General features: G+C 48.3%; 1 protein-coding gene across 1 annotated transcript in view; it reads left to right on the forward strand.

The window, feature by feature from the left end:
• lrpprc (leucine-rich pentatricopeptide repeat containing) overlaps positions 1-15,000 on the forward strand; it is a 55,981-nt gene that overhangs the window by 23,079 nt on the left and 17,902 nt on the right. The window contains exons 21-25 of the mRNA XM_031578866.2: positions 208-338; positions 927-1,012; positions 5,865-6,072; positions 11,797-11,921; positions 13,387-13,493. Coding sequence (XP_031434726.1) covers positions 208-338; positions 927-1,012; positions 5,865-6,072; positions 11,797-11,921; positions 13,387-13,493 — 657 coding nt within the window. The remainder of the gene's footprint in view (positions 1-207; positions 339-926; positions 1,013-5,864; positions 6,073-11,796; positions 11,922-13,386; positions 13,494-15,000) is intronic.

Consider the following 15,000-nt stretch of genomic DNA (forward strand, 5'->3'; position numbering starts at 1 on the left):
CTCTCTCTATCTGTCTGTCTGTCTGTCTCTCTATCTGTCTCTCTCTCTATCTGTCTCTTTCTTTCTCTATTCCTTTCTCCTCTCGCTCTCTTTCTTGTCCTCTCTCCTACTCTGTCCCTCACGTGTTGCGATTACATTAGTGCTTTTGGGCAACTCGCAGTGACACAAACATTCAGTTCAAGCAGTGTGCTTTCTCCTCCTCTTCAGAAACTGGACCGTGCTCTTGAGCTGAAGGCCCAGCATGAGGAGCACATGGCTGTTGGGGGATATGCTGCCCTCATCAATCTTTGCTGTCGCCATGACAACGTGGACGAGGCCATGAACCTGAAGAGAGAACTGTGAGTTTACCGCCAATCGAAACACAATTACATATTCAGACACACACACACACACACACACACACACACACACACTCTGTGCTCAGCCCTTATTCTCCACATTAGACTGTCCGGCAGGTCATTAAACTTTAACACACGCATAGTGAGTGGAGTGGATGCAGAGGGACATTAATGTAGAAGACGCCGCGCACACACCACTCGGCCAGGCTTTCAGGCTGCCGTCCGCATCCGAGAGACTGTCACCTGGAGACGGTCACCAAGTGACAGCAGAGCGAGGTGGTAGTGAGGTGGTGGGGGGCCGATGCATTTAAATCAAAGAAAGTTTATAAATCAACGCAAATGCTTCGGACAGTGAGAGGGTTTTATTATGGGCAGCATGCACCGGGATTATACATTAAACATTTATATCCCTGCACACACACACATTTCACATGTATATCCCTGCACACACACATTTCACGTGTTTCCACACATTTCCTCACGTGTGTTTCTGTGTCCTCACACATGTGGTCAGCTGCCTCCATCTACTGATAAATGTTCTGTCTTATGATTAAATTGTTTGTTTGTTTGTTTGTTTATGCTGTGTAGCTCCCGTAAATACTCTGAGGTGGCTCTGGATTCCAACAAGTACATGACCCTGGTGCGCGCGCTGTCCAAACATGGTCGCCTGGAGGGTAAGTGTGTCACACATACAGAGTATAGTTTATAACAGCTACCCATGTGTGTGTTCAAGTTCACCTCTGCTGAGCCACTGTCTGGATCCATTCACTATTCCTCGCACTTTGGTCAGCAGTGAATAAGACGAAAGTAGACTTGTTCTTTTTTTTTTTTAAGTCAAGGAAGAATGCCTGGCTTGCACACAAAGCCTTTTTGTCCATGTCCACAGGAGTGTGTGTGTGTGTGTGTGTGTGTGTGTGTGTGTGTTGTTTCCTAAAATGTTTTGGTGCGTGTCTTATGTGTATAGCTTTAGTTTTTATGTCCAGAGGTATCGGGGCATTTATGTGTATGAGTCTAAAACCAGCACGACCAGCCTCAATCCTCGCCTCTGTTGGGGCAGAAACGTGTGTGTGTGTGTGTGTGTGTGTGTGTGTGTGTGTGTGTGTTCGCCCTGAGCAGCCCATCACTCCTGGGGCAGAAAGTTAGGCTGTGACTCTGCAGGAGCTCCTCCTTAAATGTTTCATACTACACTCAACGCCCTGTGCTTACAGCAGCTTTAATTAGTACTTTAGAGACCAGGCAGTGGTGTGTGTGTGTGTGTGATCGTGTGATCGTGCGTGTGTGTGTTCATTCATTCTCTCCCCGGACGGCCGGCCTAATCAGCCATTATGTGAATTCCACGGTGGATTTCTCGGCGCGCTTGTAAGACACAATTACAATAAAAGTGTTTCTCTTTTGCCTTGTGCACACCGTGACAGCGTAAATGTGTACTCACTCTCTCTCGCTCTCTTTCGCTCTCTTTCTCCATGCACTCTTTTCTTTACGATGCGTGTCACTCTCTCCTCTCCTTTCCTCCCTCGCGTTCACACACACCCCCCCCCCCCTCTCCTGGACTCGTCTCTCTTTCTCATCCTCCCATCACGGTGCAAGGGAAGGAGGGAAGCGGAGAGATGGGGAGAGAGAGAAAGGGAGGAAAATTACAGGAGTCTCTACACTTTTAACGGAATTACAGAAATCCGCCTTGATCCTAATGGCGTATCATGTCTGGCGAAAGTGCTCGCCCTGACACACACACACACACACACACACACACACACACACACACACACACACACACACACACATTTGCATGTGAATTGGCGCTGAGGCGCGGCGAGCCTTGCAGCCATTAGGCCGGGGAGCGCGTCAGCGGCCTGTCAGGCGCATTAGCACACCTCGCTAACCCTGGCCTCCGCTAATGCTACGGCAGGAGCCCACCTGCCAGTGCTGTCTGAAGATCAGCGCTCCTGGCTACGGCCCTCCACCCCTCCCTCTCACACTCTCTTTAGCTGCCATTTTGGGTTTTTTCCTCTCTCTCTCGCTCGCTCGCTCACCCGCTCTTTTGCTTTTTATCTTCTCTGTCTCTTTTCTTCTTCTTCTTAACTGTCTTAGTGTTTTTCATGATGTTTTTGTGTCTTTTCTTTTCTGTCATTGTTCATCCTTCATCACGATAACCTTTCACTCACACTCACTTTCTTGCGCTCTCTCTCTTTCTCTCTCTCTCTCTTTCTTTCTCTCTCTCTCTCTCTCTCTCTCTCTCTGTCTCTCCATCAATCGTTTTTTCCATGGCCAGCAGATGAAGGGTAAATGTGTAGATGTGTGGATTTTCCAGCTGGTGAACAGGGTTGGGGGTTTGCTTGGCGGATCTCTCCGGAAGATTAATGGTCTGTGTGGATATTTGTTTGGGTCTCTGTCAGAAATGACCGTCAGGGCTTGATACGAGCTCCTGGTTTATGGTGTGTGAGTGTGTGTGTGTGTTTGAGATATGTGTGAGGGTCTCTGTCAGGGGTGTCAGTGGGGCACAGAGGCTTTATAGTGTGATCAATTGCCCCCTGTTGCGGTGAGGGGAGTTTGAGTCATTTCCACTGCTTTAGTGTGTATGTGTGTGTGTGTTAGACACAGTGGGAGAGAAAGAAAATATATGTGTGTCTATGCGTGTGTACACACACACACATCTATAAGTGTGTGTGTGTGTGTGTGTGTGTAGGCACTGGGATTAGTGACTGGCGTCTATCAGATCTGTCCCTCTGAGTGATTCATCTCCAAACGGAAACAAAACACCTTTTCAGCACCTTCCTCTGCTCCTCTCTCTCCCTCTCTCCCTCCCTTTCCCCCTCTTTTCTCTCCCCCCCCCCCCCAAATTGTCCATTCACTGTTTGCCCCATTAAACCGTTGACAGGAGTGCAAATTGCAGCTCATTTGCATAACAACACACAGATGAAATGAAGGGGATGGAGAGATGGAACGACAGACCAGGTCTCAGATGCCAAAGCACGCTAGCGTGTGTGTGGGTGGGGGTGTGTGTGTGTGTGTGTGTGTGTGTTTAAAGGGGTGTTACAGCATCCTGGCACCACTTTGCCCATGCTGCTCTAGGTTGATCCATGGATAAGCATTAGAATTGATGTGGAAAGTTCTATGCTTGTGTACGCACACAAAACACACACACACACACACACACACACACACATATATATACACACCCTGATGTAAGGTGTGTTTTGGGTAGAGTGGAAAGCAATGAAGGATTGTTCATAGTGACGCTGTGTCAGCTTTAACATTCCGAAGCACATTAGGAAAAACACCATGAGGAAAAAACCAGGGGGAAAGCTGTCCTGGTTAGGAACTGGTTAGGGTGTGTGGAAACCAGCAGTAGATGGGAAGTGTTGAGCGCTGTACAAGAGAGTTTTTCTTCCCACATTATGTCCACTCCACTGAGCCTTCAGTAGGCCTCTCAGGGTGTGTTTTACATCTGAATTGGAGTAAAGGCGTGTGTCGGCATGAACTAACTATCTTTTTTTTTTCTTTTCTCTCCTCTCTTTACTCAGTTCTCTATCTTAATCTCCATAAAATCAAGATCATTTTCAGTTTCAAAAGCTTTATTGGCAAGACAAATTGCTGTATTTGTATTGCCAGAACATTTACAGCGTATCTCTCTCTCTCCGTCACCCTTGTTCTTCCTTTGCTCTCTCCATCTTCCTCTCTCTTCTCTACCTCCCTCTCTCTCCCTCCTCTCGCTCTTTCTCTCCCTCTCTCTCTCTCTCTCTCTCTCTCTCTCTCTCTCTCTCTCTCCCTCCTTCTCTCTCTCTGGCCAGTGTGAGGTGATTGGTGTTGCCTGTGTAAACAGGCCCTATCAGTATCAGCCCATTAGAGCTCCTCTAAATGCAGTGTAAACACATCTTAATTATACAGCCCTACGACAGTGCAGCTGCCAGTGGAGAGTGTGTGTGTGTGTGTGTGTGTGTGTGTGTGTGTGTGTGTGTGTGTGTGTGTGTGTGTGTGTGTGTGTGTGTGTGTGTGTGTGTGTGTCTGCGTCTGTGTTGGAGAGAGGCATCTGTGCATATGAGGGTTTATGTGTGAAGGACCGTTTGTAATTGTGTTTTGTGTAAGCCTACCTGTGTGAGTTGGTGTGTGTGTGTGTGAGAGTTTATTGTATTTGTGTATGTTTGTGTTGTGTACATCTGTGTCTGTAAGTGCTTGTTTGTGTGTGTCTGTGTGTGCGCGCATACTTGCGTTTGTGTGTGTACGGATACGCCTCTATGTGTGTGTGTGTGCGTGTGCGTGCGTGTGTGCGTGTCTGTGTGTGTGTCTGTGTGTGTGTCTGTGTGTGTGTGTGTGTGTGTGTGTGTCAACGAGCACACATTGGCACGGCGGCACCACACCGCTGGCAGCTGGGCCCTCTGCTCCCGGTAAAAGCCTCCATTACAGCGGGCCGGGACGAGGCGAGACGAGTGATACCCGCTGCCCGGGCCCTCGGCAGGGCACTGGGGGCGCCGCGGGCACTTGCTACACACCTATAATTTTACCGGCAGGGCTTTTGGGTGCGGGGGGTCGGGGGAGGTGCGCTGGAGGGGTGGGGCATGGGGGGGGTGGGGTGGGCATAGGGAAATGCAGCAGGCATTGTAGGCGCCCGGTAATTGTAGTCTCGTTTAGAAATGCAAGTAGCAATTAGCGGGGAATTGGCATTATACAGGCCGGATTTCCATTCCTGCTGGGTGCAAAATGCTGTTTTAATAACGGTTTGTTTTCCCCACATGAAATTATCTAAGGGGCCTCTTTTCATCACACACCCCATGCTTCTGCTCTCTCACTCTCTCTCTTTCTCGCGCTCTCTCTCTCTCTCTCTCTCCATTACTCACTCACTCTGTCACACACTCACTCTCTCTTTATATCTCTCCCTCTCCATCTCTCTTTGTCAGTCAGACTCAATCTCTCTCACTCATTCGCCCTCTTGCACTCTCTCCCGGTAAAGCACATGCTCGCTCGCTCTCTTTCTTTCTCTCTCTCTCTCTCTCTCTCTCTCTCTCTCTCTCTCTCTCCCTCTCCCTCATTCTCTCGTTCCCTCGTGCCTGCAGTCTGCCCATCGGGGAGTATTCAGTGGCGTGTGCTGCTTTGTGATCAACCTGGCTCCTTCAGTTTATTTGTGTGTGTGTGTTTGGCGGGGGGGGGGGGGGGGTTCTGTGTGTGTCTGGCTCTTCTCATACAAGTACCCACAAATGCAAACACACCAGTGTGTGGTGCGGGTGTAGTGGATGTAGTAACCATTGTGTTATAACCACCACAGTACACCTACATTCACTGCCAATTCTCCTCTTTTATGTGGATGAAGACACAAGCATAATGTTTGTTTCACAAATGATGGTAGTCAGAAGGACACTTTAATGAATTGAGTGTGTGTATGTGTGTGTGTGTCTTTCTGCCTCCTCTCTCTTACAGGTTGTCTGTGTTTGGTGTTTTAAGGATGCAATGTAATGGTTTGAATACTTAAAAACAAGTGTGTAACACCTCTCTTTCTCTCTCTCTCTTCTCTCTTCCCCCTGTTCTCTCCTGCAGAGGCGGTGGACATCCTGAAGGAGATGAAGGAGAAGGACGTGGCTCTGAAAGAAAGCAGCTCCATCCTGCTCTTCCACACGCTCAACGCCGCCGCACTCAAGGGGGACGTGGACACCATCCGCCGTCTGCAGGACACCGTCTTCACCCTGGGCCTGGCCAAGCCCACAGCCAACCTCTGCTCACCCCTTATTACAGCTTACCTGGAGAGGTAAGACACACACACACACACACACACACACACACACACACACACACACACACACACACAAAACACACACACACAAAAACACACACACACAAAAACACACACACACAAAAACACACACACACACAAAAACACACACACACACACACAGTCTTCACCCTGGGCCTGGCCAAGCCCACAGCCAACCTCTGCTCACCGCTTATTACAGCTTACCTGGAGAGGTAAGGAAGACAAATGCACGCACACACACACACACAGTCTTCACCAAAGGCCTGGCTAAGCCTACAGACTACATCTGCTCACTACTTATTACTCCATACCTAGAGGTGCACACACACTTCCATACAGTGTCTTTAACCTGGGTCTGCTTATGTGACACTTTTCCAATCCCAATCTTGTTCAATGCCACCATCTGCATACAACTGGTCTGCGTACCCCTGGACACATTACTCTGATAAACACACACACACACACACACACACACACACACACACACACACAAATGCATGCTGATTTCTCACCTGTCACTCCGTGTCATACACAGAGCCATCACATCACTACCCTCTCTTTTAGACCTAATATGCAAATCACCCTCCCAAACACCCCCCCCCCCCCCCCCCCGCTCCAGATCTGCCCCTCTGGACCCACCCCCTCTCTCCTTTGGGGTGTATTTATGACAGGAGCTTTTGAGAGCATCAGCTCATTTGCATGTTAATTATGTACCCACTGCTAATTGCTGGATTTGCCTCATAGTTTGAGTGGTTGTAACCCCCCCCCTCACACACACACACACACACACTCACCCACACTCACCCACACACCCTTTGCTCTTCCCTGTTCCCCAGAATGTTTTGGGGTAAGGGGTGCCAGAGAACAACACTATTGCGCTTGTTTGTACTGACACACACACACACACACACACACACACACACACACACCTAGTGGACCCCCGAGAGACTGTTTGTTTTCCTGTCACAGGAGTCGGGCAAGCACACACAGCGGTGGGTTGGCGTGTGTAATTGCTGGCTCGTGCGCGACAAGGTTGGTAATTTTCTCCAGGTTCATTAGTGATTAGCGATTAGCAACAGGAAGAGAATAAAACACAACATAGAAACCTCAAACAGGGACATGCTACACACAGCCCACCACTCCCCAAAATCACACCGCTCTGAGGTGTGAAAGGGGTGAGTGTGTGTGTGTGTGTGTGTGTGTGTGTGTGTGTGTGTGTGTGTGTGTGTGTGTGTGTGCACTTTAAAAACGTATCGCAAGAACTCCCGACAGAAACCACCACCCCACCAATCCCCTGCCAAAAATCCCAATGTTTCGTGTTGTGTGTGTGTACAGGTGGCAGACATGTTCTTCAGTTTATAAACGAATCAGTCAGAGCAACTTGGGGCACAGCTTCTGCCCTTCAGTCGGTTGCTGTAACCAGGGGTACGTTCGTCGTAGGATTGAAGCTAAGTTAATCAATTGGCCTTTTAGCCAGTTAAGATTAGCGAGCTGATTGAGAACAGCAAATATCGGTTCGTTAACAGCTGATCCGCATCCTAATCATGTGGTTAATTTCAACCAGGCTAGTTATCATGGCATTTGCGCGTGCACGTCCTACTTCAAAAGGCAGGAAAGGTTGATCACCAAAACCATGATTTTCTAACGGTATAATGGTTCTAAACTCAAAGAAAAGGGCTCTTTTTTTCTCCGCTGCCGAGTAGGAGATGAACATGAACGCTTATGAAGAATACAAGACCATAATCATGGCAAAATTCAACACCACCACCGCTGTGAGAGCAAGGTGTGTTGGGATGTTTATAGGGTGTCCACTTGTACAGAGGTTTCCTCTACCGATTTGAATCTGCAAGGTTGCTAGTTCGAATCCCCTCACCTCCTTCCTCAATGTAGTTTTACATTTCCTTGGAAGTCGCTTTGAATAAAAGCGTCTGTTAAATGACTAAATGTATTAATAACAAATGCAATAAATTGAAGCAGTGAAAATAAATTGTCTGTATTTTTCTCTATTCTTATCATGAGTCCACCGTAATCATTTTCTACAATAATGATATGCTATGGTGTACTAATAACACTCATATAATTATGAGTGCTTTGTTCTCCGCATCACCGACACTACAAAAATGTAGCTACCACTCGCAAAAAAGCGCAAGACAGTCAATGTGGTGTTTGCAATAAATGACTCGAGAAGGTCTTGTAAATTAATGATTCCTTGTCGGCTGAATCGGTAGCGCTCATACAAGAATAATGGATCTTGGCGATCGCAAAGAACTCTCTCCCTCCGCTAATCTAACTCTAATATCAGTCCTTGGTCAATGGGATCCCTCCTTTTTCCGGGGGTGTGGCAAGCTTATCCAGCTACACTTAAGTTAGCCTGCCCTGGAGCAGGTTAGTGCTAATCGATATGTAACTTTGGTGATTTATCAAAAGTTGCTTCCACGAACCAAAAAGAGGGGCGTTTTTTATCTTAGCCTGAAAATTAGCTCGCTAAACCGCTTAGCGAGCTACGACGAATACCCCCCTGATCTCCTCTCCTCCCTTTCAGTCCCTCTCTGCATTCCCACATTCATCTTTCTCCTCCTTACTCCACTTCACGCCATCAGTCTTTCTCCGTCTCCATTCCCCCCCCTCACACTCTCTATTTCTCTCTATCTCTGACTCCCTCTACAGCCACCACCGCCCCACCCCTCTCTCTCTCTCTCTGTCTGTCATCTTTATTTTTTTTTCTCCTGTGGACGGCAGGACAAAAGCGCGCGTGTCATCCTCGTCTCGTCTCCTTCTCGTGTCTGTCTCCCCTGTGTGGGTGCTGCTGGTGCTGTCTGTGCTGTGCATCAGCGGTAATGACTTAATGAACACTTCTCCCCCAGATTAACGCTGACAGCTCCTCTGTGCCCTGCCACGCTAACGCTAAAAACACTACCGTCATCGCTACGGATACGCTGTGTGTGTGTGTGTGTGTGTGTGTGTGTGTGTGTGTGTGTGCGTGTGTGCGTGCCTCCCCCCCCCCCCCCTGTCCAAATCGTCAGCAGTGCCGCCACACACACACACACACACATCCCGCACCCGCAACCACACTCGTGCTAATGAGTCGAACAAAAGGAAAGTGGCAGCAAGTTTTCTTTTGTGGGACAAGGTGGTGGTGGGGACTTAATGATGAAGGGGTGGGGGGGTGGGTGTGGAGAGAGGTGTAGAAGCAAAGGATGCTCGAAAAGAGAGACAGGGAAGGGACTATGAGGGTGAGAAGGAGCTGTCATGTCATGGCGTGTATGTGTGTTTGTTGATGACTGACTCATTCATACAGCTGTGGAGTGTGTGTGTGTATGGTGATGACTGACTGATTCACCAGCTGTAATGTGTGTGTGTGTGTGTGTGTGTGTGTGTGTGGTGATTGACTGATCGTTTCACCAGCTGTGGTGTACGCATCCTTGTATAGCAAAGAGGTTGTGTCTGTCACATACTCTGATGCAGCAGAACAGATTGAAAGAATTTGAATGGATGTTATGTTCTCTGCGTGTGTTAGCATGTACGTGTGAGACAGCAATTTTCATACCACACACACACACACACACACACACACACACACACACGTAAGAAGTGCCCTAGGTGTCATAACGAGTCACACTCGCCCCATTCCTCTCCCTGCCATCTTAGACATTCAGAATGTCACACACACACACACACACACACACACACACACACACACACACAGACATGCATGCGTGTACTCACACCCCTACTTTTCCTATTCCCATCTGTGTGTGTGTGTGTGAGGGGTGCGGTGAGTGATAACATGCTGCCAATCTCTGTGACACAAAGGAAGGAGACAGTGAGAGCTGAAGGAGGAAGAAAAGAATGAAATGAGCTTTCTTGTCTAATCCTTCAGGTTCTCTCTGCAAAGCACTCACTTCCTTTTCTCTTTTCATTCCCCCTTTCTCTCTCTCTCTCTCTCTCTCTCTCTCTCCCCCTTCTCCTCTCTCTCTCTCTACTTAATTGGCTGGAAAGTGCTTGACATGAAAAGTTAGTGACATTAACGGGAGGGAGGGGGAAACGACGTGTTGAAGTAAATCTGAACAGCGGTGACAGCTAAATTGTACCTAGGGAAATTATAAAGCCTTCAACATGGTTAATTCCCTTCTTTTGGTGGCTTGGTGGCAGAGGGGGTACACGGGAAGGGGGGGGGGTGTAATTGCGATTCTGGTCTTGCTGACGGGCCCTTTAAGATGTCTAGGGAGACAGGTTTTGGGTGGGTGGGTGAGTGGTCTTTTCAGAAAGCGATGGCAAGGGGATTTTGGAGCCTAACGCTTTTGGGAAGCGGTTGAATCCACACTAATGGTGTTTTGGTGAACATGGGGAGAGTGTGTGTGTGTGTGTGTGTGTGTGTGTGTGTGTGTCTCTCAAATGGAACCCTCAGAAACCAAATTTTTTACACACACACACACACACATACACGTGTGGGTGCGCATGCATGTAGAAGCTGCTAGCATATGCCCCTCATGCCACAGCTCAACTTTGGTCCGGATACTTTGTTCTCACATTCAGCGTCTGTCTCTCTCTCTCTCTCTCTCTCTCTCTCTCTCTCTGGTTTGTCTTTTTCTCTCTCTCCTTTTTCACCCATCCTCTCTCTCGCTCTCTCTCGCTCTCTCTGTCTCGATCTCTCTCTCTCTGTGTTTATCTCTCTGTCGGTGGAGAGCGTTGTTCAATCAGGCGCTGAGGGTTTGAATTGGCTCTTGACTCACGCTTGACAAATAATGTTGTCGCTCTTCCTTTCAATTAAAAGTGATTGCCTGAGAGCTCGGTTTACCTTCAAAGCTTTTTATACCTATTCTGTCTCTCTCTCTCTCTCGCTCTCTCTCGCTCTCTCTCTCTCTCTCTCTCTCACCTTCACTGCTTCTCTCTCTCTCTCTCTCCCTCACCTTCACTGCTTCTCTTTCTCTCTCTCTTTCTCTCTCACCTTCACCCCTTCACTCTCTCTCATGCCAAGGTTACACTTTTGTTGAGGTGCTAATTCTCACGTGACTCCATGATCTGAAGAGTTGTGAAAACACACTACAGAAATTATACCTGTTATTAAAACGAAAAAAATAAATAATTATAATAATAAAAAAAAGACCTTGACCAATTTTAATACAACCACATGGAAAAACGCCTACTCTGTAGGTTCATGTTCCCAAGCCCCCCGCCCTCCCGTCTCTGCCCTATCTGCTTTGACCTCTGCCTGATTGACAGGGTAATTACCCAATCATGTGATTGGTGCAGACGCAGTCACAATAGATGGGTTGGAGTGGTGCTTTTTCCTCCGCTCCGCTCACTCCATCCCTCGATCAACACTGTCAGCAAAGGAGAGCTCTTTGTTCTTGTGTGTGTGTGTGTGTGTGTGTGTGGTGAGATGGGGGGAGGGTTTGAGTAGACAGACAGACAGACAGAGAGTGAGAGAGGGAGAAGGGGGGCGGTTTAGGAGGGTGTCACGTTAATGTTGTGATATTCTGCCAAATCGCCCAGTTGGGGGTGAGCATATGAAGCAGAGTAAGATGATGCGCACACTCACACACACACACACACACGCACACACAGGTGAAGCGGTGTCTAATGCCTGGGGCATTTTCAGTATCTCCAGTAATGTTTCTAAAGCATCATTAAACTCACAGCAGTCAATATGCTTACAGCTTCTTGTCTCCGTGTGTGTGTGTGTGTGTGTGTGTGTGTGTGTGTGTGTGTGTGTAGTGGGAATCTGGAGGGAGCCGTGGAGGCTTCTATGGAATGCCACCGTCAGTACAACCAGATGCCACGTATCCATGACCTCATCTCCAAGCTGGTGGAGAAGGGCGAGACAGAGACACTGCAGAAAGGTAAGCACACACACACACACACAAAACTCTCACATACACTTTCACTCACCCACTCACTCACACGCACACACATACTTGCACTCTCTCTTTCACATACACACGTAAACACACACACAAGCCCACACAGAAAAGGGAAGAGACTGACTCGCACACACAAGCACATATGCTTCACACACTCTTCACACACACACACGCACACACACACACACACACGCATTCAAACACCTGATGACTTACATGGGCACACTCACAAACACATTGAATAGGACTCTGAGACCTCTCTCTGCATGCACTAGGCACTTGTCTTGTTTGTGTGTGTTGGTGTGTGTGTGTGAGAGAGAGAGAGCAATTGATTGGGCTTAGTCAGGTAAAAGAAAAAAAGAGGCCTCACTTCAGCCTAACTTATGTGATGCAAACACTCATATCTACTTTACAACAAGCACTGACCAGAGATGGCACATTAAACAGCCATATGCATATACCCTCTATTTTGACTCCCTAAACATGTGAGTGCACGCACACGCACACACACACACACGTGGACTCAAATTCCACAAATTTACTTCACGAGCTTTACAATTGCTCTCATAAAATAAAAAATTGAAATGGTTATATGTTGACCCCCTACCGTGTGTGTGTGTGTGTGTGACTGTGACCTCTCCTAAAGAAGGGCAAGTTAAAGGACATTGCTGATCATGGTTTTAATGATCCCTCATCTCCTGAGTGGGGTCACCAGGATGGGTCAAGTCCTCTGCCGCTCTAGAAATGAGTGTGTGTGGAGTGTTTGGGCTAGCACATCTGAGGTGTGTGTGTGTGTGTGTGTGTGTGTGTGTGTGCGTGTGTGTGTGATGCGCGTGTGAGGGGGGGGGGGGGGGGGGGGTCTAGCACCACTCTGTGTCCCTCTCCTTACTGAGGACCCTACTCACCCTTAGGAGATGGTGGCCAAGGGTCAAGCCTGGTTTTACCACTCTCTTACACTCTCTTTTTCACACACACACACACACACACACACACACACACACACACACACACACACACACACACACACACACACACACACAAACACACACCCACGCGCACCCACACACACTCAATGGTCTGACTAGACATGACCAGAAGAGTTAGATTGCAAAGGATAGTTGGAATACTCAGGCCAAGTGAGCAATATTGGCAATGTTTCCAAGCAGGTACATCTCTCTATCCCCCCCCCCCCCCCCTCCCTCTTTCTTCCCCCTTTCTTTCTCTTGAATTAAGAATGAGAGTTGAATATGCCTTTTTTCCCTGGACAATGTCAGACTTTGTTCACCCAAATGCTGTGTTGACCAGGGCAGTCTGTGGTTTAGCCGGTGAAATGTGTTCCTGCATGTAGTGCTGTTGTACTATGGTGTGGGGTTAGCTGGGAGTCCTTGATCCTAATGTGATGGTTCCATAAAGTTTTTTTTAAACATCCTCTCTCTCTCTGCAGCGATGGACTTCATCAGTCAGGAGCGCGGGGAGATGACCATGCTGTACGACCTCTTCTTCGCCTTCATGCAGACTGGTCGGTACCGGGAGGCCCGGAAGATCATCGAGGTGGGTTTTCACGCTGACATTGTGAGAACACAGCCCCACGGCTGTAACCAACTGAGCCCCAAGCACACACTCATCCCATTCATGGCTGCATAGCAGACTAGGAGGGAAGGGGGGTGTGTGTGCGTGTCAGTGTGAGGGTGTGTGTGTTGTGGAGGTGCGTGTGTTGTGGAGGAGTGTGTTCAGTCATCTGCTCTCACTTTTCCTTCCTGACTTTACACACCTGCAGTGAAGACTCACAATCAGGCCTTCCATTACTGTAAGCCGCTTAGTAACCTGAAGTACAGAAGGCACTTTGAGAGAGAGAGAGAGAGAGAGAGAGAGAGAGAGAGAGAGGGAGTGTGTATGTGTGTGTGTGTGTGTGTGTGTGTGTCAATGTCTGTGTGTGTGTGTGTGTGTGAGAGAGGGCTTTGTCATTATTATAGCTGTAGTGGGTGTTGATGCTGAAGATGGCCTGTTCTGGGGCCGCCCTCCCAGCGGTGTTAGAGCCGCCTGATTGGTCTGATTAGTCGTGTCCTGCCTGTTCCGTGTCGGCTCCGCGTCACGTCCCATGAGTCTTTGCTTCCGGCAAGAGCATCCATCTCGGACAAAACCTTTTGTGTGTTAAATTAGCCAAGCATTCTAACGCGCACCCTTCCTCCAACTCCCATTGGGTGTCCGCAGCTTGTTTCCCCAGCTAACCCGGCCAGCTTAATGACTACATGCACAGAGAGTGTGTGTGTTTGAGTGTGAATGATTGTCCTCCTTTGCCCTTTGAGAAGTGTGTGTGTGTGTGTGTGTGTGTGTGTGTGTGTGTGGATGAGTGAGTGTTTTGTACTACTTTTTACTGAAATGATTTTGAGGGTTAGTAAGTAACTGATTAAGGTTGTTTGTCATATTTTCATACCTGTGTGTGTGTGTGTGTGTGTGTGTTCCCCCATCTGTGCTTATCACACTCCTTCTGAATATTTACGATTATGTTCATGTCAAGTCAAGATTTCAACACCATTATCCTGCTTTAACTCGGACAATACATTCAAAAATGCACGCACGCACGCAGCCACGCACACACACACACACACGGATAAGCCACAGAGAAGTCAGGATATTAAAAGGCCATCTTTGGCCATTGCGGATAAGATGATGTTCGTGAGGGTTCAATGACCAGCTACACACTAATACACACACTCACACCCTCTCCACCCCCATACATCTACACACACACACACACACACACACACACACACACACACACACACACACACACACACACACACACACAAGAAAAGATGACATGCAGTTTGGCACATACACACACACACACACACACACACACACACACACACACACACACACACACACACACACACACACACACACACACAGTGAGAGAGGATGAGAATAATTCTGTCTGGGTGACACTCGGCTTCTGCTCTACAAGATAAGCTGTCATGGCCTCCTCAGGACATGCTGCTCCAAGCTGCTGCCGCCGCTTCCCTTCACACAGGATCCCCAGTGGGACCAAACCTCT

Source organism: Clupea harengus, chromosome 13 (assembly GCF_900700415.2).
Source record: "Clupea harengus chromosome 13, Ch_v2.0.2, whole genome shotgun sequence".
Taxonomy (NCBI): domain Eukaryota; kingdom Metazoa; phylum Chordata; class Actinopteri; order Clupeiformes; family Clupeidae; genus Clupea; species Clupea harengus.